The 27,036-nt window shown below is 40.3% G+C and overlaps 1 protein-coding gene across 2 annotated transcripts; it reads left to right on the top strand.

The window, feature by feature from the left end:
- Positions 1-385: 385 nt before the first annotated feature.
- Positions 386-27,036, top strand: trip10b (thyroid hormone receptor interactor 10b). Of its 2 annotated transcripts, XM_049572226.1 has the most exons (15): positions 386-534; positions 656-900; positions 10,058-10,173; positions 10,303-10,356; positions 13,408-13,555; positions 13,682-13,744; positions 14,712-14,816; positions 15,110-15,238; positions 15,448-15,594; positions 17,732-17,893; positions 24,096-24,205; positions 25,257-25,389; positions 25,517-25,584; positions 26,623-26,729; positions 26,825-27,036. In XM_049572226.1, exons 2-15 carry the CDS (start codon positions 877-879, stop codon positions 26,968-26,970), a joined length of 1,512 nt encoding a protein of 503 aa, XP_049428183.1. In that variant the 5' UTR covers positions 386-534; positions 656-876; the 3' UTR covers positions 26,971-27,036. The 2 variants fall into 2 exon arrangements, with proteins under 2 accessions (XP_049428183.1, XP_049428181.1); XM_049572224.1 differs by lacking the exon at positions 386-534 and having other exon boundaries at positions 573-900.

Genomic DNA, 27,036 nt, shown 5'->3' with positions numbered 1-27,036 from the left:
GGCGCTAGATGAAAGCTAAATCAGTGGCATTAATCCATAAATGTCAAAATGTTAAAATACATGGCAAGGTCTGATAGTCCCATCTGTTGTAAACGTAGACTGCATATAAATCCAAGGAGCTATGAAATATAGTTTATAGTGTAGTTTACAGTTTCCTTTATAAAGATATGCGCAGTGTATGGTTACTCATAGCCAGCGCATTAATTTATGACGGTAAAAAGACAGTTTGACCGGAACTACTTTGTAGGTGCACATTCATTTTAATAGACCTGCAGCCAATCAGAACCGAGTATTATCAAGGACCATGGTGTAATGAAATATATCAGCAGTGTTTTACACGGCTTTGATTTATTCAGGGCAGTTGTTTTGTACAGTTAATCATTTATTTGAGTTTATTTTCTCAGGTGCTATATGACGTCATAAGTGAGTGTAACCGTGTCACAGCCGGACAGTGTGGATGTGTTTTAGAAGTTCCGGAGCATTTATGATGAAAATAACTGCTCCTTTAAGATAAAACAAACAGAGACGCTGCTGGTAGGTTTTCCCACCGCTCCTCCCTCCCTCCTCCCTCCTCTCTGTATCTGTCTCTCCCTCTCTCAGGGACTCCAACTTGTTTCAGGAAAAAGCGCCTGAACATTTTTTTTTTCTCTGGTAGGCTGGAAGAAACAGGACGGCCGTGTCCGTGCCAAGGAGAAGGCGTAGACTTCCTCCAAACATTTCCTCCGCCATCTCCGCTTTCGAGACTCAAAGTTTTGTGGAATCTCTGTAACAAGAGGAGTATATATCTGGGTTTTCCTCCTCCACCACCACCTGGTTGTTTCTTTCTTTTAAGAAGGATTCCTGCTTTCCCTTAAACAACTCAACTTTTCTGCAGACATGGACTGGGGAACAGATCTGTGGGTAAGTTGACAGCTGACACAAGCAGAGAATACCTTCAACATGGTTTAAGAGTAGGCTTCCCTGCTGTTGTTTTCGTCGACACAATATGTACACGGCACTGTGTTTTTTCATGGCAGGCCTGGGTTAAGTAATCTTGAGACAACAGCAGGAGTCTATCTGTAAAGCTTGTAGCCAGAGAGATTTCGCAACTCCTGCTCCCTGCATACCTTATCATAAGCAGAGGGGAAAGAAGAGGGTTTATTACTCTCTCTGGCTAAGCTTATCTGCACACTGTAGGCTAAAGGTGTAGTCCACCCCCTTGTTTCTGTCTCTTACTCCATCATGCATGCTCCAACTTGAGTTTTGCTTTGTGACACCTCCTCTCAGGAAGTGCTGAGGGCTCATTTGTGCGGCTCGTCACTGCATCTAGTCAGTGTCTCTCCCTCAGCTGGGAATTACTGGGTGACAGTCATCACGTCAGTCAACCTCATCATCACCTAGGTACCCTCTGTGGAGTCACAGTAAAGCGACTGAACTGGAGTGGCCTATGATAGGGCTGCTACTAATCAAGTATCACCATATTTTGGGCCAGATACATCAATATCGATATTGCACCGGTATTGTAGGGTTGACTATTGGTGCTTTCACGCTATATTTGCACAATGAGATCATTTAAAAATAACCATCAGTAATGTGGACGTCATGATTAAATGGGTAAAGGCAAATAGAACAACAAGAACACCCTGGTATGTTCAGAAAATGACATCACTTTACTAAAATGCAGCCTTTAAAGGAACAGTGTGTGGGATCTAGTGGCATCTAGTGGTGAGAATTGCAGATAACAAACAGCTGAAACTTCTCCAATGTGCAAACCATGAACTTGCTGTTAGGTTTTCTCCAGTCTTCTTTGTTCTGGAGGTTTTTAACGGGAGCCCAATTATGCTCAGAGGTCTCCTCCTCTGCAAACGGACCAGATTTAAACTGGGAAAAACACTAATTAAAAGAGTTTTTGTTCCAAATCAGTGTTTTTACGACACTGTTTGGCTCATTGCCGATGGGCCACTTGCCCGGCACCTACTAATGTCTTCTCACTTTTTTTCTCTGGTAACTTAAGATCCAAATGTTCAGGATGTCTTAACCAGGAGCCACATTATCTGCAGAAGTCTGTTCCTCTTCTAAACAAATGGACCTCGTGATTAAAACTGGTAAAAACACTGAATAAAGCAGTTCCATGTTAAAAAAAAATCAGTCTTTTTCCAGCACTGTTTTGCTCATTGCCTAGAGGCTGTTAACTACAGGATGTGAAAATGCAAAAACCTGAGTGTCCCTTTCTAGAGTCAGTGTTTGTCTTTTGTCCATTCTGGGCCACTGTAGAAACATGGCGGTACAACATGGCCGACTCTGTGGACGAGGACCTGCTTCCTATGTAGATATTTATGGCTCATTCAAAGGTAATGATAACACAGTGATTCCTATTTTCAGGTGATTACACGCAAAAGAAAGCATACTTATTATAATATATTCAATTTCTGCCAATATGTCTCCTAAATCCTACACGCCATACCTTTAAAACCCAGAAAAGACAAAACTTAGAAGACTAAAATATCCAAAATCTCAGATGATATCTAGTCTGACATCACGACACTGATAAATTGTCCAGCGGCAAGTAACAGTTATCTGCATTTTGATTAGTTTAATGGTTCTTCAATCAAATGTTTGGTCTGTAAAACACTGAATAAGTAAAAAATAAGTACATAAAAAAACAATAGACAAGATAATGTTTTCAGAGTTCTTGTTTTGCATGACTAGCAGGCCAAAACCCAAAGACATCCTGTTTACTATCCACAGAAAGGCAGGAAATCCTCATATTTGAGAAACTAGAGAGTGTTTGACATGTTTGCCTCATAAATGGTCAGTCAATTGTCAAAATAGCTCCTGGTAAATTTTGTAGAAGGTCGACTAATCACTAATAGGCCAATCACCTCAGTTCTACACTGATCACAAACAGACTGATGTGGAAGATGACCCAAAGAAAATGCACATTACGTACAGAATGTGTTCTGGCTGAAACAAAACATCTTGACTGTTTACGACGGTTGGTTTATTAGCTGCTGGTGGAGAGAAAACATGGCTAATTTTCCTTAAACGTGCTGTGGCTGTGTTCAGAGTCAAAGCCACAGTTAAACCCAGACTGGGTGAGGCTGTTTAACTCTGAAGAGTTCAGAATCATTCAGCTGCTGCTCCTTGTGTTGCTGTTTGATGGGATCTGATAAACAATGGATTATTCAGGCTTTATTGTAGAAGGAAACAAAATGTGTCAGAGCCAGAGCTCAAACTGTTGTTTAATCGAGTTGTCTGCAACATGTATTTTCACCTGTGATTATTTTCTTTGTGAGTTAACTAATTGTTGTGAAAACATAAAAAACATTCTCCTAAAGCCCAAAGTGATGACTTAATTCAGCTCATTTTAAAACCTGAAAATATCCAGTTTACAATCACCAGTGAATTTCTGGCAAATTACAATGAATCTGTTATCAAATTCATAATCAATGAATAAATGATTCATAATCATTTATTATAAAATTTGTTTTAGTTATGTGGCTGCCTGTTTTGATAATCAGTCATTTGTCAAGCATAAATGTCAAACATGACCAAGACTCAGCTCAAATGTGCTGCTTTTCTTGCTCTAATTGATAATAATAAACTGATTATCTTTGGTTCAGGGTTGCCAGTCAATTTGAAGACATCTCCTTGAGCTTTAGCAAATTGTAATCGGCATTTTTAACAGTTTTCTGACAGTTTATGGACCCAAATAATTGTGCATAGATTCATCCCTGAGCCGAACCAGATCGACCATCTGAAACCGGGCAGAGGTGTGGACCTGAGTCAGACTCGAGTCACGAATTTGCTGACACAATGGCAACACTGGCAACTTGCCTCAGACTTCAGCACCAATGACTCGTTAGTTTACTTGGACCTCGCTTTAGGCTTTTGACTTGAAAATACGTGATACTTGATTTCCCCAGCCAAAGCTCAAACATTAGTGTGACTTAAAAAGTGTGCCACGAATCAATTCATTTCCCTTAATTTCCTGAATGAACTAACGTTAAAAAAATCCACTCCCTGCAAGTTGGCACTTAATTCGCTAGATCCACTTTGCTTGAACCAATCAGACAGCATCCAGTCAAGTTGCGTTGAGAAATTTTTTTCCAAATGTTATTTCATGTGCTTACAAAAACTACATCGAGGTCAACAAAAACCAAATTGCAGTATGCAAAATGTGCAGGTTTGTGCACCCTTCTTAACAAATAAGTCTAAATTTTAAAAAGTACTATTCATGATTTTTTTTTTTTTTAAGATGTATTATTCTGTTGAAATTACATTTGATGAAGGGCGCATGTATAGTTCTTAAGGACTCAACACTCAAAGTTTAGGACTTGAGTTGTAGTTCATTTATTCATTCATTTTCCGTAACTGCTTATCCTCTTGGGGGTCATGGGGGGGCTGGGGACGGGTGCACCGTGGGCAGGCGGGTTAACCCTGGACAGGTCACCAGACTGCCACAGGGCTGACACAAGAGACAGACAACCGTTGACACTCACATTCACACCTACGGCCAATTTAGAGTCACCGATTAACCTTATCTGCATGTCTTCTGATTGGAGTACCCGGAGAGAACCACTTGCAAGTTCACCCACTTGCAAAACAATGCCTTGGTCCACTTCTGAAACAGGGTCTCACTCCTCACTAGATGTTCCTGAAAAGAACTCACATTTTGTTTTTAGATACCAGCTGTCACCTGATTAAACAGATGGCATGTTGCACATACATACATAAGATGATCTGATACTGAGAAGTGAAGTCAAACACGCCCTCATTTAACCTCAGTTAAATATCTTACAGTTTCTCCCTTTTGGATCTTTAAGGTTGAAATAATCATCTCATCCCACACTGTCTGTCCCACACAGCCTCCATTAAGGCTGTATGATGTTTACACTGAGTGAAAGATGAAATAACATCAACACTCAGTGGTTTTTACTGCATCAGTTTAGACACATTTCCCACAAATTCTGCCGGACATATTTGATATCTTTGGAAGCTTTGGGATGTCCATTTTGGTGGGTTTCAACATTGTTTGGCTGCACAGCATCAATTTGTCACTCAAAACACACACACTGAGATCAGGGCAGAGGAAAGAAGCAGAGTTAATACTCACTTGCATCAGCTCTTTGTAAGTTCAAACTTCACCGCGTTTAAACATAGCCAGTGTAGATTTACATATCACTAAATTAAAATGGATTGGCAACACAAACTACTTAGTGCATCGAGATTACTTGTCACAAAATATTTACACCGACTAACTACCAGGTTAAGCTTCTGGGTACATGGACCAACTGGCAAAGCTAACTTTAGCATGCTAATTTATTAGCAGTGTGAAGAGTAAAATAAATAGTATGAAGTATAGTCGACACAAGACAAAAGAGTGGTGAAAGAAGTAGATCTTGTAGAAATATGACGGTGTAAAAAGGCTCTGTTATAAGTAAAAATCCAGGGGCCGGGTGCAGAACACACCGTAAGGTAAGATTTTCCTTAAAGTCCAAGTTAAGGTTTCCTTGAAATAAAATCAGTTGCACAAAACACTCTCCTTATGGTTTCTTTAAAATGTTCACTCAAGTATTTAAGGTTTTATCCTTGTCTTTGTCTTATACTTAAGGAATCCCTAGACCGTTGCACAAAAGACCTTAGCAAATCAAATTTACTTTGTAGTTTGTGCTTTCTATGATTGCATTCCTCCAGAAGTATAATCTTTTCGTCCTCTGACCATCATGGTTTTCTTTTCTTCCGCCATTTTTTCAATATCTAACTATGAGCCAACTTTGTGAGATGATAACAGGCATCACAAGCATCAGTCCAAGCAAACAAACAATCTCTATGGAAACCTTTACCGCTATGAAATCTCTTTCATCGCAGTAAATGAGTAATGTTTTTCCTTAACTAAGGAAACCTTTTAAGGGATTCTGTGCAACTGTGTAAGTCCCTCAGCTAGGAAGAAATGAAGCCTTACGTGTCATGCTTAAAGAGAAAACTTAAGGTGTTTTGTGCAGCTGGTCCCTACATTCAAAATTTTACTTTAGTAAAAGTACAAAAGTATAAGCATAAAAATATTTTTAATTGTTATGCAGCATGGCTCATTTTAGAATAAAGTAGTGCGATATATCACTGGATTATAATTGTTGATGCATTCATGTAAAGGATTTGCTTATTTTAATTGTTTTATATAATGCTGGTTGTCTTGTGAGTTTCAATAGTCTTATCTTATCCTGTAATAATAAATTGTAATTTATTTGTTGATTATGTTTTTGCTGAATCTGCAAAGTAACTAAAGTTATCAAATAAGTGGTGTAGAGTAAAAAGCAGCCTCTGAGATGTGGTGGAGTAGAAGTTTAAAGTTACAGAAAATAGAAATACTCAAGTACAAATCAGTTGTTACTAAAAATCTGTAGGTGTTACGTAGTTAACCAACTGACAAAACGTTAGCTTGTTATTATGTAACATGCTCAGAGGAAGTAAAAGCAATAATATGGTCCGACCTGACACTTGATAAAAAGCAGTTTGATAATGATTCAAACTGGGAAGAATGTAAAGTGCATTTAACAAAAGTAACATGATATACCTCAGCAAAACAGTATGACAGTATATTTTGCTAAATGATCAGCAGATTTATTTTATACAACTAACTGAATCACACACATTTCTCTGTCTGTGCATGCATCAATAAAACAAAGTAGGACTGGCAGCTAAAACTGTAATTTTTTGGAAGTTATGGTGGAGGTTTTGATGCTTCCTGTTTGCAAAGTTGATTGTTTTCAGTAGGGCAGGGCTACAGATGTGTCCTAGCAACTGATTCACACATTACTAAAGTCTTTACCAAGACATTAAAAGTTTTGATGGTGCAACCTGATTTAGTAAATCAATACTTTGAAACAGTAGTTAATAAGAACTTAACACAAACTTATTGGATAACTGGTGCAACCAGTTAAATATCTTACATTATGCTTGAGGTGAGCTTGAATCTGACCTCAGATCAGCCTGGATCAGGAAACACATGCTGCTGAGTATCGTCACAGTGAGGGGTGGGACTAGTCTGACTGGTTGCAGGGTTTGTAGAGGCCCTTGGGACCGTCAGTCACAGGGCGGAGGTTCGCACTGAGCTAATGATTATCTCATTCCTGAACCCTCTCTGTCTGACTATCAGTATTTCCTCCTCTCGCACAAACACGCAGATGTGTTACAATAAAGTAATGGGGCGTAGCAACAGAAGTGGTGAAGTGCGTGCAGGAATATATATCTCAACGACTCTTCACAAGCTCTTTAATCTCTTCATTGCAGTTAGTTTCTCATCCATCTGATTACCTCGATCACTCAGAACGTCTGTTTCTCTCCATCGTCCTTCTGTGTTTTTTTTAATCCTGCTCCTTCCTCCTTCCCAGCTCTCTCGTATCCAGGACACTGCTAACTGTGTTACTGTATGATCTCCATTTAGCTTCCCCCTCCTCTGAGGACTCTAATATCTATGTCTCTGGCTCCAAAAGACCCTGCAGCCTCTGTACGCACACAAACACACACACACACACACACACACACACACACACACACACACACACACACATACTAACACCCAAAAGGTGGAGTCTTTCATTGTGTTCTTTGTCACATTCACCTTCAATGAGCTCCTTACTGTATGTCATGACGCTTTAAGCCAGTGGGGACAGAGAGGACTAATGTTACCTGTCTGACAGGTTTGTGTGTGTATGTGTGTGTTTTGAAAGCACAGATGTGTGTAAAGAGAGAGAGGAATGTTGAAAGGAGAGTTTGCTTTTATTCTTTACTACGCCTTTGTGCTTTCTGTGCGTAGTAGAAATTGAAAAATTTGTTTGAAGGATACTGTGTGTGTGGGTGTGTGTGCATGGAGGGTTATGGGGTTATTTTTTGACTTCCAGTCTTCATTTCAAATCCACAGCCTGGATCGATTAATAATAGATTAATCATTTACAAATTGCAAAAGATTTAGTCATTCTTGTTCCAGAAATGTGAATATTTCCTGGTTTTATTATTTGTCTGCGAGGGTGTCTCAACATTGGGGGGCCAAATATGAAATGGAGTATTTGGCAGTCCACGACCAAAAAATTTGAGCATTAAACACTTGATGTCCTGCATGTTGTAGAATTTTGTGCATTAATTTATGATGTAAATGCACAGTTTCCCAATATTGTGAGGGACATGTCCCCAGCATCGCCCCCAGAATGGATGCCTCTGCTTGTCTGTGATAGTTAACTGCAAATGTTTGAGTTTTGGACTGTTGGTCGGACAAAAAAGGCATTTCATGACGTCACCTTTGGCTCCGGGAATTTGAAAATAAACGTTAATTGCAGCCTTGAATTCCAGTACAGGGCTGCTCTCAGTGTCTGCAGATGTCAGACAGTGCATTAATAATGCAGGACACATTCATCACTTATGTCACCTTTCAAGTAAAAATGCAAAATATGAGCTAATTCCAGTTTCTCAGTTGTGAGGATTTGCTATGGATCCAATGTGACAGTGAACTGAACATCTTTGAGTTTTGAGCTGTTGGTCAACTAAAAGAAGCAATTTAATGACATCCCCTCGGGCTTTAGGATATAGTGATGGTTATGTTTGAACTCTTTAACATTTAATCGACAGAACATAATCAGCAGATTAACCAGTAATGAAAACAAGTTTGTTTAATTAAAGAAGCCATCTTTATCTCCACAGTTTGCTGCAGCCTCTGATTCTCTGTCACTCACTTAGTAGACACTGTAGTGTAGGAAACAGAGACATCGATGCATCTTTAATGACAGAGCAGAACAGACAGAGCAGCCAAACAGCAAGCGGAAAAATGAAGCTAAAATGAAAGTGCCAAAAACTGCAGTTCCTCTAATGGCCACTTGAGGCTGGCTCCAGAAGTCAGTCAATCCCCATAGACCCCCCCCCCATGCTGAACTTTACGGCAGGAATAAACATGTTGACAGCCTGGTACAAAAAAACGGTTTTGGTCTCATATAGCTAATTTCAAGATCCACCCATCACTTCTTCCCTGCTCCACCCTGTTGTCCAAATATGGTCACTTCTGGCCCCAAAAAACAAAAATGCAGAACTCGAGGCTTTAAAACAGAAGTCCACAAACCAATGTGATGTCACAGTAGTTACGTCCATTGCTTTATACAATCTGTGGGTGCAACAAAATCCATAAAACAAAGGTTTAAAAGTCACATTACACAAACAATGTAGGAATTGAGGCCTCTTTTCACACAGTATTCCAGTTTTAGGGGACCAAAATGTGGAGAATGAATTACTTTACAGATAGTGCCTGTCTGAAGTAAGGTTGCAGCTAAAAATAATCTGCAAATTACTGTCTCGGTTAATTGTTTAGTCAATAAAATATTAGAAAATAGTTTTAAAAAAGGCCACCTCAGTATCCTGCAAACCCAGGGTGGTGCCCATCAGTCCAAAACCCAAAAATATTTAGTGCAGTTGTATAGTTTTACATAAGAGAAAGAAAAGAAACTGATACTCACATTTCAGAAAACATGGAACAATTTTTGAAATATTATTTAAAGGATTAATCATAACAGTTGTAGCTAATCAATTAATCAACCAAGCATTTCAGCTCTGAAGTTTCTGTCTGAAGTTTCACTGACATAAACAGAAACTAGTTATGTTCCCTATTGATGGATTTCAGGCTTGGACTGCAGCCAGCTTCACTTCTTGTTTCTTTTTGCTTTCAGTCTGGCCGTCTGTAGATGAACCACATGACTTAGACCGAGAGCATGTCACTGACTTGGCCAGTCCAGAATGTTTCACTTTTTGACCTTTTAAAAAAAAAAACTCCCCTGTCCTATTGTGTGTATGTTTAGGATCAATATCCTGTTACATTGTCTTAAATTTGGACCATGCACAAAAACAACTGCGAGTCCCACACTGATGAAACTTTCACTTCATCTCAAATCCAAAGTGCTGAAGCACAGAGCCAAATCATGAAAATGTGTCACAACCCCAAATCCTTTAGACTGTAATGTCTCAGCTATGTGTTTCTCCAGCATTTGTGTTCTTAAACATGTATTGAAACATGTGTTGCTCTGTGCTTTTCCCCTCTTAGGACCAGTATGATCACATTGACAAGCACACGCAGTCAGGCCTCGACCTGGTGGAGCGTTACATAAAGTTTGTGAAGGAGCGGACAGAGATAGAGCAGAGCTACGCCAAACAACTCAGGTGTGATTTTTGCTTTTCATGAGCTTGTTTGTTCATATTTACATAAATTGTCCTAAACATATTTGTGTCTTTGTGCATTTATGTATGTGTGTGTAATACTCACACTGCTTCTTTTTCACTGTCTAACAGGAGTCTATCAAAGAAATATGCCAAACGAGGGAGCAAAGAAGAGCAAGACTGCAAGTGAGACAACAATAAAATGTTCCTCTGCTTAGTTTGCATATTTAAAAATTACAATTGAATGTTCACTAAACCGCCTTAGTTGCTTTTGCAGTAACTCTGTAAAGCTCCCTTGCACCACACATATGCAGTAGGAGTGATAACGGTGGCAGATTTATTACTCAACAGTAAATTTTGAAACAATAGGTCTTTGATTTCACACAAATGTAAACAACAACAGGCTTCTCATTTTGAGCTGACAACAGCGGATTCTGTCGGCTGAAATGACAAATGTAGCAAAGTAGTGTAACATAATGTTAATGTTTAAACTCACTGTGGGTTGTTGAAAAACTCCATCCCCAGTTGACTCTTTAAAGGAGCCGTATGTGACATTCAGAGCACTGATATAGCAGCAAACACGTATTTGCTATGTACACATATAGTGGAACAATGGTGTCCTGAGCAGAGAATGAAGTCACACACCCCCTGTGTGTGTGTGTGTTGTTGTCTGAGCTTCTCTGTTTATTGTTGTGGTAGCCGGTCCAGCTGAGTGTGTGTAGACCATTTCATGTCCCTGTTTACTTCCTCTCAGTTGATGTCACTCACAATACACTGCAAATCACTCCCAACAGGAAATACAAAAGGACCCATGAATGTCTATGCTGTAAAATATGACACGGTTTATATTACTGCATGTGAGTCCCATGTTTGTATCCCACTGGCTGGGAAATCACTGCCGCTCTACACTGTGCTCACATGGTGGTTACTGCTGATAATGTCATCCCGACCCACAGCGACCCACCAGCCTCTGGTTCTCCCCCAAGGTTAACATAGTTAGCTGTCTGTTAGCACTGCTAGCCGCTGGCTCAGCCACCTTCATGATGGGAACCATATGCAGCACCTCTGAATCAGACTCTGAAACACTCACACACTCTGAATATTGTTCACAGCTCCTTTAAAGTCGGGGAAAAATAAAATCTGAGTTTACATCCAAGCACATTAAACATGTCAGACTGTTTGTTTTTCACCATTTCTATGTCCAGGATTTTTTGGTTGGGACTAAAAGCCTGCTTGATGGCACAATGGGGCAACCCTGAGCATAAGCTCCGCTCCCACATTATATCAGAACTAAAACCACTGAGTTTTGTTGTTCAAAAAAATAAATAGAAATAACCATTCTGTTGCAGACTGAGACAAACTCAGTTGATTGTCAGGTGGGTCAGTTTCCTCTGGTTCTGAATTTGATCTTGGCTCTGTTGGCTCAAATTTAAATGAGAATGAAGCTTTTTGCTCACAGTTTTTGCGTTGCTATGCGCCTCGCGTTTCTGCCCAAATGCTGTGGACACCTTGAGTTAAAACAACGTCAACTCAGTGCGGAAAAACTCCTCCCGTCATCACGGCCTTTTCCCCATCGTCCAGTTGGATGATTTGAGAGGCAGGCCATCTGTGGTGGTCATAACAACAAGTTTACAGCTGGCAAACAACGGAGGAGAAACTGGTGGTACTGTAGCTGTTGCTAGATACCAAGAGTTATACGGCCTGATGATAGACAGCAGGTTGTCAAACTGCCACTGAGTCATCCTAAAATATGCCTGGAAACAGCCATCATGGAGGTGAAGCTCCTGGACCAGCTGGTGTTACTCCCCATGATCCACCCTCTTTTTTAGGGTCTCTTGGACGCACACAGATCTGTTTCCCTGTGCCCAACAAACTATTTGCTGACAGCCTCTCACCCTCAACCAGAGCTATAGCAGGTACCCTCTGCCTCAACATTCAAATAAATAAAATAGATAAACAGTACATTGATGACACAGGAATGTAAGGAGGTGATGGGATGGTTGCCTGGCAACAATAAAGTGGTGCAGCAGACGTTGTGTTTTTTACTAGTGGCATTCATTTGAGAAAAAAAAAAAAAGGCAGTGCAGCACGCCTCGGGTTTTGTGGCCTGCAAAACATATCCTGTGTGATCGGCGACTAAATCTGCTAGATGGAGCATTCATTGTAGTGCTACAGTTAAAAGAGGCAGCAGCTTTTCTGTGAGTGGGCGTGGCTTCAGCACATTTAGTGGACACGTCCCCAGTGTCTCAGAGCAGAGAATACTGCCCAACTTTTTATGATTTTAAAATGTAATTTTATAGAATTGGCTTCTTTTTTTATCATTTAGATTTGGCTGGGTGTGTAATAACACACTTTTCTGTTGCATGACAAACTCATTAAACATATTTATTTCTGCTTTACCCGGACTTTAATGTTTTGCACTGACTCCTTATGAAATGAGAACCCTGTAAGAGGATCTTTGATATGTAGATAGCAACATGACATTGTTCAAAAGACTAGAACTACAGTTAAAAGAAATCCGTATCCTAACCAGATGATGATCCACAGAGAAAACATGCCGCACCATTGTTTGTATATTGTGTAGTATTACAGCGCAGTATTGTAAGTAAAAACTTTAATTATTAATTGTGATGTAACCCTTGGATGGTTTGGATGCTTATTACTGATGCTTATTTTCAAAGCGTAGGTTTTACTGGTAAAAGAGAAAATAATTTGAGGATGTGAAATAAACAGTGATAATTTAAGACAAGTTTGGTCGGAGTTTCTGGGTTTTAAACTTCCTCAGTCCAAAAAAAGAGCGGGACGGTGCTACCACATTTACACTAAACTCTAATCTTGGAAGAAGCATCTTCGCTCCCACAGGGTGGATGTTCCCGTCCTGACAAGATATTTTACTAGAGAAACTAAAGAATGTAGATATCTTGAAAATAATACTGTTTTCTGCTGTAGTTAGTAATCTAGTAAGCCAGACACATGCCAGGGTTTGCAACTTACAGACACAAACACAGAGTTATTTGGTCCTTTCAGTTGTGCTCATGTGTTACCAGCATCATGCACATTGCTCTGGAAAGGGGTGAAATCCAAAGCTTTACAGACCATTTGTGCTGAGTTAGCCTACAGTTGCTAAGCCATGGTTGGACAGGTCCTGTTTGGGGGAGGGGTTTAGCGATGGTCAATTAAGCGTGTGTCTCTCCAGCTGTGATGATTTTCCAAATTGTCTCTCCCTCCGTGCTGCAGATTCAGCAACCACGCATCATTCCAGGAGATCCTGAATGAGCTGAACGATTACGCCGGCCAGCGGGAGCTCATCGCTGAAAACATGATGACCGGCATCTGTGTGGAACTCACCAAGTACCTTCAGGATCTCAAACAGGAACGCAAAACAGTGAGAGAGCGGGGAGGATCACACAGGGGAGGGAAGAGGGAAGTTTGGCAGATTGCAGATTGATGTGCTGCACTGTGTGATCATCTTAAACTGCAACACATAAACTGAAACTTCTTTCTTCTGCAGCACCTGTCTGATGCCAAGAAAGCCCAGCAGAATTTAGAGAGCAGCTTTAAACAACTAGAAAGTGTGAGTCACATGTTTGTTTGTTTGTTTGTTTGTTTGTTTACAACATATCTAAATTAGGACAAAAAAAATCTCACCTACCTCTTGTAGTATCTCATCATGCAAATAGTTTTTGTGTTTTAAAGTTTTATTGTACATGTGTGTCATTTTTCGAAAATTTCCCAATAGTTCTTACACTTCACTTCTCACATGCTAATAAATTAATTCCAAATATTTATTAAACTAGTTTAAAGTCTAGTCGTCTGTGTGGAGCAGCTCTGCTGAACATGCAAAAATGTGCAATTTGTTAAAGGCAAACATGCATTTCAACATATATTAAGAATTAAGTTTCTAACAATACTGTAGAAACATGGCGGAGCAACATGGCGATCTCTGTAAGCAAGGACCCGCTCCCTATGTAGATATAAACGGCTCATTCTAAGGTAACGAAAAAAACTATTCTTATTTTCAGGTGGTTATAAATTCATGAAAACATACTCATTATATTACATTCCATTTTTGCAAATAAATTCCCCTAAATCTTACTCACTGCACTTTTAATTGATGACTTAAGTTTAGTTAATTAATCATTTAATAATGATTTATAGATCAGTTATGAGCTGTGAATTGGAACAACTTTGGGGCTGCAGGAAAGAATCCGTGAGAGAAATGTCTCAAAGCCAGGTCAAATAAAACAAAGTCTGTCTGCACTGCTACATGCAGATGCCACCAGAGGCAAATGATTAAATACATCTGTTGTTTCTATTATGTGTTAACTGACCCTTTAACATATGGTGACATAATGTACTTTATGTAGTGGACAGTGTACTTGCATTTTTAGTAACTGGAGTGAGGCTGAATTCTCTGACTCTTGCATTGTTAATACTGAAGCTCTGTTCATTTAAGTGTATTAAAGTGTGTGTGTGTGTGTGTGTGTGTGTGTGTGTGTGTGTGTGTGTGTGTGTGTGTGTGTGTGTGTGTGTGTCTGCAGACTAAGAAGCGCTTTGCCAAGGAGTGGGCGGAGGCTGAAAAAGCCACACAACAAGCAGAAAAAACAGAGAACGACCTCAATGCCACCAAGCTCGATGTCGAGAAAGTAAACACACACACACACACACACACACACACACACACACACATTGAAGAGGAACCTCTGGTTTTTGTGATATTTTCAGTCAATAAAAGAAATCCTTGAACGTCCCTTGTCTGTCTCCCTCTGTGTCCTCTTTTACCTCCTTCTGTCTCCTCCCTCCACTTCCTCCCTGCATCTGTTCCCGCATTTCTCCCACTTTGCATTTTGTTTTGCATCATCATATCTCCCTCTTCCTGCATCCTTTCATGTTCCCCTCCCTTTCTCTCCTGTCACTCCACCTATCTTTCGCTCTGAAGGCCAAGCATCATGCCCTTTCCCGTACACACACAGCAGAGGAGTGCAGGAGTGACTATGCTGCACAGCTCCAGAAATACAACAAGGAACAGAACTTCTTCTACTACACAGAGATACCGCAGATCTTCAATGTGAGACAAAGGCACACGGAAACACATACACACACAATGAAGTACAACTGGGCAAAGCTCACACGTCTGTTAAAGTGGTGAAACCACTCATACCCTTTCAAAATGTAATCCTTCACCAGTGTTTTCTTACACATTTATATGTACAAATTCAACACAGACAGTGCGAATGTAACAGGAAATTAAAGGTTGTGTGTTTGTGTGTTGAGCAGAAAATGCAGGACATGGATGAGCGGAGGATTCGGCGACTGGCCGAAGGCTACTGTCAGTTTTCAGACATCGAGAAGAAGGTGCTGCCCATCATCTCCAAATGTTTAGAGGGAATCTCTTCAGCAGGGGTGAAAATCAATGAGAAACAGGTGAATGTTAGATGTTTTAGAGACTACAGGTATACAGGTCAAACTGAGCTATCACTTTCCCCTGGATGATACAAACAAGGAAAACTTACCTCCCACAATCCACTTCCTGAAGGCTTGACGTCAGTCAAAGGAGACTCCAGGAAGTCATTGCACTTGGCCAAGAAAAAGTCTCGTAGATAACCTCAGATTTTGTTATCTTTGGAGAAGGAACCAGGCTAGCTGTTACCCCCTATTTCTAGTTGTTATGATGAGCTAAGCTAATTACCTGCTGGTTGTAGTTTCATCTTTACCATACACATGTTAGAGTGGTACCTTTTGCAATTTAAAGATGCCCAGTGGAGTTTTCTTGTAAACAAACAACATTATGTTTACATACAGCGTCACTGAGATGCATTGTGCATGTCCATGAGGCCTAACAAATGTGTTGAATACATTTCCTTAATCATACACACTCGCATTACACTTTCAAATATGATTTTTGTAAGTAGGCGTATTTTGAATCCTGCATTGCAGAGCTGTGAGCTTGAGTCACAGATTAAACGACTTTAGACTCAACTTGACGAAATGAAAAAAGACTTGCAACTTGACTTGGACCAGTGACCAGTGATTTAACCTGGACTTGAGACTTTGCCATGAATCATTTCTCTTCATTTCCTGAAACATTAATGCAATTCATTTTCAGCAAGTCAAATGGAACCAGATAATGTTGTTCCTGTGCAAAAACTATGCAGTGGACAAAAAAAAAAAAAAAATAGTTGTAGTATGCAAAATGTGCAGGTTGAAAATTATAAGCCGAGACGCAACAACTGCCAACTTCATACGACATTTGGAGTTGAACAAAGATCAGCAAATCAAGGCTAATATTGACACTGTTAACAAGCTAATGCTCAGCTAAAGTTAGCTTAACCGCTTAATAACTTATTAACAAACTTGTTTTAACAAATAAACATGAATTTTAAAAAGCATTCATGATTTTTGTAAAATGGTAAATGGACCTGCGCTTGTATAGCGCGTCTCTTTTTACACTACGAGTCACTTTCACCCATTCACACACACATTCATACTGGTGATCGAGGTTACCATACAGGGTGCCACCTGTTACTCAGTTTTTAACACACTCACACACCGATGGAACGGTCATCAGGAGCAAATTGGGGTTCAGTATTAACGATACCTCGACATGCAGACTGGAGGAGCTGGGGATCGAACCACTGATCTTCAAGTTATTGGACGACTCGCTCTACCTTTGAGCCACAGCCACCCCGTCAATTCAGTATATTATTACTCTGCTGTTAAAATAGTGTTACATTCGGTGAAGAGCACATTATGACTTGTATACGAGTTACGACTTGCCTGTCTTGACGGGACGTGAGTGTAAAGACTCGAGACTTATTTGTGACTTGCAAAACAATGACTTGGTCCCACCTCTCCTGCATTGTTTACATCTATGTCCATGAGTTTGTAACCTTCTTTTGGCTGTCTGTTCTTGCAAATTGCTGCACTTCTTGGCATGTTAAAACTCCACAGGCTCCCTCTAAGGTCAAATTTCCTGAATTTTTAAAGACAAACTGTAAAACTGTTCCACCTCTAGTTTGATTTGTAGAACTTGCATTTCTGCATTGTGCCTCTGTTATTGTGGACATTGTACTATAATGCATGTTTTTCATGTTGTACAGAGCCTGTTTTGTCAGTGACTGTCTTAATGGAGACACAAACATTGGCAGTAAAAGCCTACAGTAGTCTTGATCAGTCAGTCTTGCTTTACAGTGTCATAGAGCACGTTAATTACCAAAATAATAGAAAACCCTGCAAGGAGTTTGTTTTTCAGTTTACACAGGTTGCAATCCAATGCAACACTCCTGTAAAAAAAACTACTTTAGTCAAACCCTCATGTTGACACTGTGTCTAACAGGTGTTGCTTTATCCCTGCAGTAATATTTTAAAGCAGGGGTTGTGATTTTTTTTCTCTTTTCCATATATGTAAATCAAGTTTGTTTTTTAGCTGTAGAATTTCCTGCTCTGTACATCTTGGTTCTGATTTTTTAGTGATAATGTGTTTATGTTAAAAAACAAATACCGAACAATACAGTTACCTCAAAAATCCAGTGAGATGATTTTTTTGTTTGTCACCCTGCAGGACTCGATACTGTTCATAGAGCAGCACAAGTCTGGTTTTGAGCGACCTACAGATGTGGAGTTTGAAGACTACAGCCAAGGAATCAAACCAGCAACCTCTGACTCCAGCCTCAACCCCCCAAAAGTGCGTGCCAAGCTCTGGCCTTTCAGCAAGAAGCACAAGGTGAATCTCCACTCTGTTCACATTAAATTCTCTTTGAGTTTGCATAAAAATGTACAGCATCTGGAGGACAAAATATTTACTGCCTCTTCCCTCTCTGCTTCACCTGCTTCTGCACTTAACAACCTGAAAATCCTCCCAGTCCTGTTCTTCAAATGTGACTCAACTAATCCGGGCTAACAAGTTGTTATTGGGCTAAAAATATCCTGTCATGTCTCATCCATATAACTTAGTTCTGTAAAGACAGTGAATAGGGTTAATTATTTAATCTGTCTGTATTGTGTTTCTTAAAAGGTAAGGCTGGCCTTTTTGCTTGTTTTTGTTACTGTCAATAAATCCCATGAAAAGACCAAAACCAACAAAGCGTTAGTTCATCTTTCTATATTTTCATACAGTTTATCTTTAAAAACAGTTCACAGATATATAGTTTCATTTCCTAAAAAGGCTCAGTAAGTTTCCAAAACAGCTGGGCACTGTGGTTTTTAGCAAATTTTACACAAACTGGAGTAAGTAGTGCACCTGCTGGGGACTATATTCAGCTGTGGATTAATACACATTCAAGTGTTTTTTTTTTTCTTGTTTTGTTTTTTGTTTTTTTTTACATTTCCCATTCAGGAAAGTTTATGTGAAATTGATTAAAAATAAACTACAGTGCCCATGTTCTTTACAAGAAAGAAGTGTGTCTCCCACTGCAACAGGGTGGCTCACTGATGGGTTTTTAAAAGTTCTTGTAAAACAATGGAGCTCAATGGCACAGAGGAATAAGAGTTAGATCATTCAGTGTTGGCATTGGTCTTTTACTGGGATGTTGACATAACAAATATAAATATCACCAGACCTGTCCTTTCATAACTAGTCTCTATATACAGACTCTACATTCAGTGAATGTAGAGTCTGTAGGCAAACCCCGGAGATCGTGCCTCCGGAAGAAGAGCGGAAAAGCCCTGGTTTCTGGTTGTAGGCTGTTTATTGACCAATCACGTTTGAGCCGGCTGCAGTTGTTGGCAGGTTAAATGGTCCGTGCGGTGAACTAACGAGGCGGAACATAACTGGCATCACTGAAAACTCTGAATCCATCGCAATGGTTCAGCGTATTTACTTAAATATAAACGGAAGTCGGAAGCGGAAATTCGCCTCCTCCTCCCAAATCAAACCGGAATGCCAAAAAATCGGGGGTCTGCTCCCAGAGGCTGTATCGCCATCTGCCAGAAGTCAGACTCCGAATACAGCCGATGGGTTCCGAGAATGTTTCATAACAGACGTGTTTTCAATTTAAATAATAGTTACATCAACATTTCTCAAAAAGAAAAGGTGTCATGTTTCAGCTAACTGTCTCAAGGTTTTAGATTGTTCAGCCACAGGTAAAAAAAAGTTGTGAGCCTCCAATGACCTGTAATTTTTGAGGATGCAAATCTCAGTTTGATAATTTTATAGCACATCGTCAAAACATAGGCTAATGGCGTTGAGAAGCGTTGGTGCTGCTGTACTGTCTCGAAACATGCATAGAATTCACTAAAACGTGCCAGCCTCTTAGATCATACATCATATTATGCCCCCACTCCACCCAGAAGAAAATAGTTTTTTCTATTTATTGTATTTACTACAAACAAGAACAAAAGATTTACAAATCAACACAACCAAAAAATGTAGCTAACGAAAAATACCAATAAATATCAAACAGAAGAATATTAACCTTTTCCTTCTTTCTTTTTTGTACTGTGCCCTGGATGGCTTCTGCCTTTTAATTTTCTCTTACTCTGATGCTCTATACATACACTCCACTCTACCATACCCATCACTGCTCTTGCATCTTCTGACTGATGATCACGCTCTTATGAAGACATTAAAGATAAACTGAATTGCCAGCAGCAGAGGTGATGCCCCTACTACAGAACAACTGCTGGGATTCGGTCTTAAGATCATTTTTCCTTTGCTTTTGATTTTTTTTGAGGTGGCCATCTATGTCGCCTTAAGGGAGATTCAACGCTGGTAATAGTGTCTATTATGTGAGATTAAAAACCACGCTTTCCCATTTTTCACAGTAGGGCTGCTCCCAGCTAAGATTTTTTCTTGTCAATCAATAGCTGTCATTTAGAGCCATTAGACGACTAGTCACCTGCATGTTTATGATATTAATGTAATTATTAAATGATATATTTTGGGTGGGCAACACACAGTTTGAGTTCAAGGTGTGAGAAAGAATAGTATCAGTAACATTGTTAACACTGTGCTACATTACAGAGAAATACAAAACTGTACTAATGAACCTTCATTAATATAGGCCTATATTTTATCTACAAGTGCACGCCACACTGAGCGAGCCGCCTGTTAATGACACTGTCGGCAAAGCAGTAATGATTGTGCTAAGTGGCTAATGGGCATGTAGCTGCTGACATGTTTCAGATCATACATCATGTTTGTAGTCAACAAATGATAGGCAAATGTTTGCCTGCAGAGTTTACATTTCGCCTTGGGTTCGTCCTTCACCTTCTCAAAATGATCCCACGCTTTGGATTTCCTGCCTGACATGTTATTAACTAGCTTGTGTGATAACCGCAGGTACCAGTCCTGTAAATTAGGGGCCGTACACATGCCACATCTTTAACCGCCTGGAAAATGTGAGGTCGGATGCTGGGTGCCTTTTTTGTGCCAGCTTTCAAGAGCGCTGTGGCAGGTTGCATCAGAGGTTGCCAAGCAACCTTAACAAGCACTGTATAGCCTATTTACCTGAAATCCTGAGTGCAGGGCTGATCGTCTTCCAGGCGCTGTTTATGAGTGTGTAGGCCTATCGTCAAAGGAGATGTAAAGCTCTGGGTAGCCCTGCACTAACATGATCAACTTTTCTGTGTTTATCAAGCTGAATATTTACAGAAGAAGGGAAAGATATCTGTCGGCTGTGATTGGTTTGTAAAGTGACTCCTGTCTCACTGCTGAGCGTGGCCTCTTCCTGTGTCTGTCCTTTCAAATTAAATTCCCACATGGTCCAGTCATATAGGTTTTGATTTATTTTGACAAGGTGCAGTGCCTGAAAAAGTTACACATTTGTTTGTTTTATTTTAATTTTTTTTCTGCAACTAAGCGACCAATGAAATCTTGGGGAAAGGACTGTTGTCCCCTCACCAGCTCCACCCACACCACGCCCCCTGACTATGACCAGACACTGACTGTAACTATACAGTTCAATACAGCTTCAAAGAAAAATCAGCAGTCAAATCTCTTCTCATCACCTTTCTGTTGACCACAGTAGAAGTGTAAAGTGACGCTCACATGGTCTCACAACAGTGCATTAACACAAACGCACACAAAACTCGACACACATTCCACTCATGTCTTACTCCACCACTGCGTTGCCCTCAGGGGCCAATTCTAATTCCAGTCTGCCGCACAGACTTGCCCCAAAACACCACATGCTCTCTCTTTAACTATTTGTCCACTCTGTTAGAAAAATCTCTGCATCTGTTTGACTCTCTTCCCTTTCTTCCTCTTTCCTTTTCCTCTCTTTACCAGTGTCATTTTCTCCCTCCTTTCCTCCTCTTCCTCTGCTCCCTTGTCTTCCCCACATTCCTCAGTTTGTTCCTCCGTCTTTCTCTCCCCCGTCCCCTTTCCCACCAGGCAGCCACCCCCTCTCCCTCCCCCTCTCCAAGCTGCAGCACTCCCCCCTCTCTCTCTGCCTGAGAGAGTTTAATCGCTCTATCAAACCCAGGATTTCCACTTTAAAGATATTACACAAACAACACTCGGTGAGTGACGACATCTGCTCAGGTCCTTCCCCTCGCTGTCTGTGAACGTCTCCCCCCTCATGTATTTGTCTCATGGATACCATTCATCAGAATAAGCTGTTGTACCTCGACATGTCATGCTTGTTATTGTTAAAGTATGTTTCCCATGTGGTGTGCCTGTTGTACACTTAACTCATGCTGAGTGTCCTCTCTCTGTCCAGATTTCGCATGCTGAAAAGCAAATGGTAACACTTATTAACGTTATATAGAGGGTAGACTTAAAGGTGCTTAAACAACTGTTCTGGTGCTGGATTGTTTTCAAGGGGAAATACTTTTTAAGGAGTAACTCCACACTGGATCAAGCTGCACTGATCTCTGCGGGTAAAAAGGTATAAAGGCCCGGTCACACCAGAAATTTACACACTGAAATCCATCCACACATCTGTGAGAAAGTGTTAGAGGTTACTCAAGCTGCTGCTTTCCCACTGCACAAAAAAACCCCACTAACCCACTATTATCAGCTTTTGTATTTAGCGGGAAAGGTTACAGTCGGGGTACACTCCCATGACCAGATTACTCTGCAGTCATCACAGGTTTTTGTCGGCTCCGACTCCAATTGGCTTCGATCGACAGTGATGGAAATACGAATCAAAATTTAGTTAACACTGAGTTTGAAAGAGAGACAGAATAAATAAGAGATTTAAAACAGAGGGCAACGCTGTAACATTTTCAGTGGCCTCCATGCTGTTTTCTACTGTTTACTAACTAAACATGTGTGTGACTCCAATGATACGGTAAAACATGAGAGACACAAACAAGATTCAGGTTTTCGGTCAAAATTAATTCACTGATTTTATTCAAAAGACATAACTTCCGCACACTTATTCCGTTGCACTGATCGCACCAATTCAACTGAAATAAGCCGATTATACTGTGACATTTAGCTGTTTCTAAACATAGGTGTGACCGGGTTTTACTTGACCTCACCTGTAATCACAGCTGGGTGTGGCCAGGTGTTGTCTGCTGTAGTAGAAGCAGCTGTGACGCTGCAGAGCATGTTGAAAGTGAACGTTGTCACCATTAGCTGGCGGTGCAAGCAGCTCTATTTTCCTGGGTGCAGTTACTCTTTAATTTACAAAATGAAAAACATCTCTCTAATGGCACAGGGCCCCTACGTTTCTATTCAGGAGACAATATTAACTTTCCCTCTAAACTAAATATCAGACAATTAAGTCTTTATTCTGTGATGCCAAATGTACTTTTAAAAGCAAGACTCTGATTTTAGAAATGCACACAATGTCTAACATTTGATAGCACTAACATAGCCATTACCGTCCAATCTAGAAAATAACTGTGCAGCACTTAATATTATTTTTGTAGCAAAGAATTAAAGGGTCAGTTCACCCAAATTACAAAAAATACATATTTCTTACTTTCTTCCACTTGTATGTAGCCATGCACATAATTTTGGCTTTTAGATCTGCACTGGAGAACAATGTGAGTGGACATTTGTTTTTTAAAAAAAATTCAACAGCAACATTTCTTTTCAGTAATAGTGTCGCTGCTACTTTCTTTGATTAATGCAAACAAATATGCTGTGAACAGTTTTTAACTCGTTTTCTCAAAGAAATAGTCTAGATTTGTTGCCAATTTATCATTTTGGTGGTGACATCTTAAATCTGTAATCTCAAGTCGTTATTTAACTTCAAGAAATTGAACAAGGCCCCTTCTTTGAACTCAAGATTTTGAGAAAATCACCCATGCTGTTACAACATCACACCTTGTTTACCTCCCTTAGTCAGTCTGCATTAGCTCAAACCTTTCCAGAAGTCTGCAGCAAGGTTTTTAACATAACCAAGATATTTGGGCAGTTCAAAGGTCAGAGATCGTAAAACTACAGCTGATTTTTGCTTTTGCCTTTTTTACTCCTCAGCTAAGGAACTCCATTTCAAAATCTCAGATAATCTAAATCATTTTTTAAAAAGCATCTTAAACCTCATTTTCATTTATTGTAGTTTTTCTTTGATACAGTTTTTAGATTCAAGTGATATTTTATAAATCAAATGTAATTCTGGCACTTACCTAAATGTATATCTGCATGGCATCACAGGGGAAAGAGTCTAACATGTTGCATCAGTCCAACAGGTGAAATTCAATAATATAATTATGGGATGTGATAAGACTCTACACAGTCCTTGTCCTCACTCTTTCTATCTATAACCATGTGTGTTTCCTTTGTTTTCCCATCACTCCTTTCATACCTTGGACAGGGTTTATTTCCTTGACACATAATAATTATGTGGCTCCCTCTTGTTAGGTTTCCTTCTGTGTGTAGACGTCTCATTATCAGTGGGGAAAGGAAGAGATAGAAACATGGAGGAGTGACATCTGGTGGTGATCATTGATAAGCCTGACGTATACGTGATGCTAATGATACTGTTTGTGTGTGTGTGTGTGTGTGTGTGTGTGTGTGTGTGTGTGTGCAGCTGCCTCCTGCAGAAGATTTCTCTCACCTTCCTCCGGAGCAGAGGAAGAAGAGACTGCAGGGAAAGATTGACGACATCACCAAAGAGCTGCAGAAGGCACAGGACCAAAGGTGACAAAATCATCCAATAGCAAGCTTTCAGATTTACTTTAAAACCATTATCAGGTGCAGGTGGAGGTGTCAAGAAAAAACCTCCATCCTTTTGGCACCACAAGTATCTCTCTATAACATGGGACAACTTTGATTGTTGCTTAATTGGTCGTGGATAAAATGTAGGGGGAAAATATCTTAATTATTTTCTTATCAAGAGTTTAACATTGAGCTAATCTGCTTCATCGGGACTGTGTGCGTGTGCTTTAATCAGATTTGATTGACAGCTGTCAGGTAGTATAAGCAAACAACCCCAGGCATGTAATAAACTCTGTAATCAAAGAGAGCAGATAAAAACACAGATACAGACGTCTCTCATGTGAAACAACCAAAGCAGTTTCAACTTTGGTAGAAAATTGTGTGTTAATATAGGACTCCATCGTTTATAGTAAGAGGCAGAGTAAGAAAGTTGGTTTTCAGTACTTTAAATTGGCTCGTTTCCACAATGGAAATTAGATTTTTTAGTTTTATTGTGATATCCTTCATACATTTTTTGTGTGTTGCAGGTACAGATGAATATACAATTTTAAATTATAAAATAGTCACAGCTGTTCTTACGGTCTGGGGCTGTTGTTTATGGTTTGGATTTAGTATACATTTAAATGCTCTGACATTTTGGACACTAGTGTGCTCCTAATATGGGGAAGTCCCTTTCCTGTTTCGTTGTGACAATACCCCTGGACACAAAGACAGGTCTGTTAAGAAACAATTTTCCTAGTTTGATGTGGACGTACTTGACTGGTCCACACAGAGCCCTGACCTCAACCCCATCCAGCACATTCAGGATGATTTGTAACAGTGAGCAAGGCTTTTTCACCCATCATCAGCACCTGACCTCACTACTGTCATACACAGCAGTACATCATGTCCCTTCAGCACGTCTCCCAACTTCTAAAGAACTTCTGCCCGTCCCTTCTTTCCTTATCAGCGCTGCTGCACAGGAGAGAAGCTTCCTCAATGAGTGTTCACGTTTCCAAAACAATAGCATTTTTCTCCCTTTGTCTGACCTCAGTGACGCACTGGAGAAGATGAAGGGTGTGTACGAGCAGAATCCGCAGATGGGTGACCCCAACAGTCTGGAGCCTCAGATCACAGAAACCGCCCAGAACATTGGTCGCCTGAGGGGGGAGCTCGCCAAATATGAGGTTATCACACACACACACACACACACACACACACACACACACATGCTAATATTGTGTGTATGGCAGTTCAGATTACAGCGTTTGTGCATTTGTGCAAGTCTTAACATCCATTGCTGGTTCATTATAGACGTGGCTGTCAGAAGCGGTGGGAGGAGAAGAATCTTCCAACGCCATCAACAATAATACTCAACATGGGTAAGACCTCTGTTTTGACATTTTGGGAAATACGCTTATTCCGTTTCTCATAGAGAGTTGGAAAAAAAAGAGATGGAGAGATTGACATCACTCTCATGTTTGTCCAGTAAATATGAAGCTACTGTCAGCACCCTGTTAGCTTAGAACAAAGAAGCAGGAAGATTCTCTACAGACCGCTACAACCTGCAAGACGAGGGTGACCTATCTAAATTTTTCAGTGGCTCATGAGCCAAAAACGTTCAGCTTCTTTACAACTTCAGCGCTCCGCTGTCGTCAATTTAATCGTGTGGCTCTTTGAGACTTTTGAAATGTTATTGGACCGAATGGATTAAATCCCGACACTGCACTGGTGAAGAAATTGCACATAACATAAACCCGAGGCCCCTGTAACATCTGTAAATCAATGGATACAATTTGTGAAGCATCAAACCCCCCAAAATGAGTTGTTTCACAATCAGAGTTTGATCCATCTGGTTCAATAACATTTCAAAGGTCAAGAAGAGCTGCACGATTAAATCATTTTATCCCCATCCAACATAGCGTGGGGCTAAACTGGAAGTTAGCTGCCCAGCCAGTGAAAGCCTCCAGTGCGCCTGCTCTGTGGGCCCCAAGATGCAGAACATCTGGATGATTTTATAACTGGGAAGTTTAACTTTTTGGCTTCATGTGCCACTGAGCAACTGTCTAAGGAATTAATGGGGCCCGCCTTGAATGCTATGTCCAGTCCTCCATACATCAACGATAAGCCCCTTGTAAAACATCCTGTCGTTTTTACACTTCAGTTTATGTATGGATCAAATTAGTTTTTGATAAGTGAGGTTTAGGCTTTGGTAAGTGGTCTTTATTTTACGCTAACCAGCTGCTGGAATTAGCTTTATTTTTGTACAGACATCAGAGTGGTGCCAGACTTCTCATTGAATTCTCTTGGCACGAAAACAAGTAAACCTGTCGAAGCATTTCTTTAAATGTGAGTGTGTATCGCAGAATACACTGAGTAAATGACATATCTTGATGTTGGTATTTTATTCATATCTCCAGTGTTGTAGCAGCCGACCAGTCTCAGAACATCTACACAGAGTTTGAAGACGAGTTTGACGACATAGAAACTCCTGTTGGCCAGTGCACGGCTCTGTACACCTTTGAAGGTATGTTGATACATTCACACTCCACTTGTTCATAATTATTTCTTATTTTAGCCTTTTTATATGTGTCTTACTTTTGTGTCTGTGTTGGTGTGCAGGCAACAGTGAGGGCACCATTTCCATTACAGAGGGAGAGCTGCTGAGTGTAATGGAGGAGGATAAGGGAGATGGATGGATGAGAGTCCTTAGAGCCAGTGGAGAAGAGGGCTATATACCTTCATCCTATGTCAAACTTGCCCCGTAACACTCACTCACACACACACACACACACTACACACACTACACACACACACACACACACACACACACA

The sequence above is a fragment of the Epinephelus fuscoguttatus genome, linkage group LG3, assembly GCF_011397635.1.
Source record: "Epinephelus fuscoguttatus linkage group LG3, E.fuscoguttatus.final_Chr_v1".
NCBI lineage: Eukaryota > Metazoa > Chordata > Actinopteri > Perciformes > Serranidae > Epinephelus > Epinephelus fuscoguttatus.
This window is presented reverse-complemented; position numbering and strand designations above follow the sequence as displayed.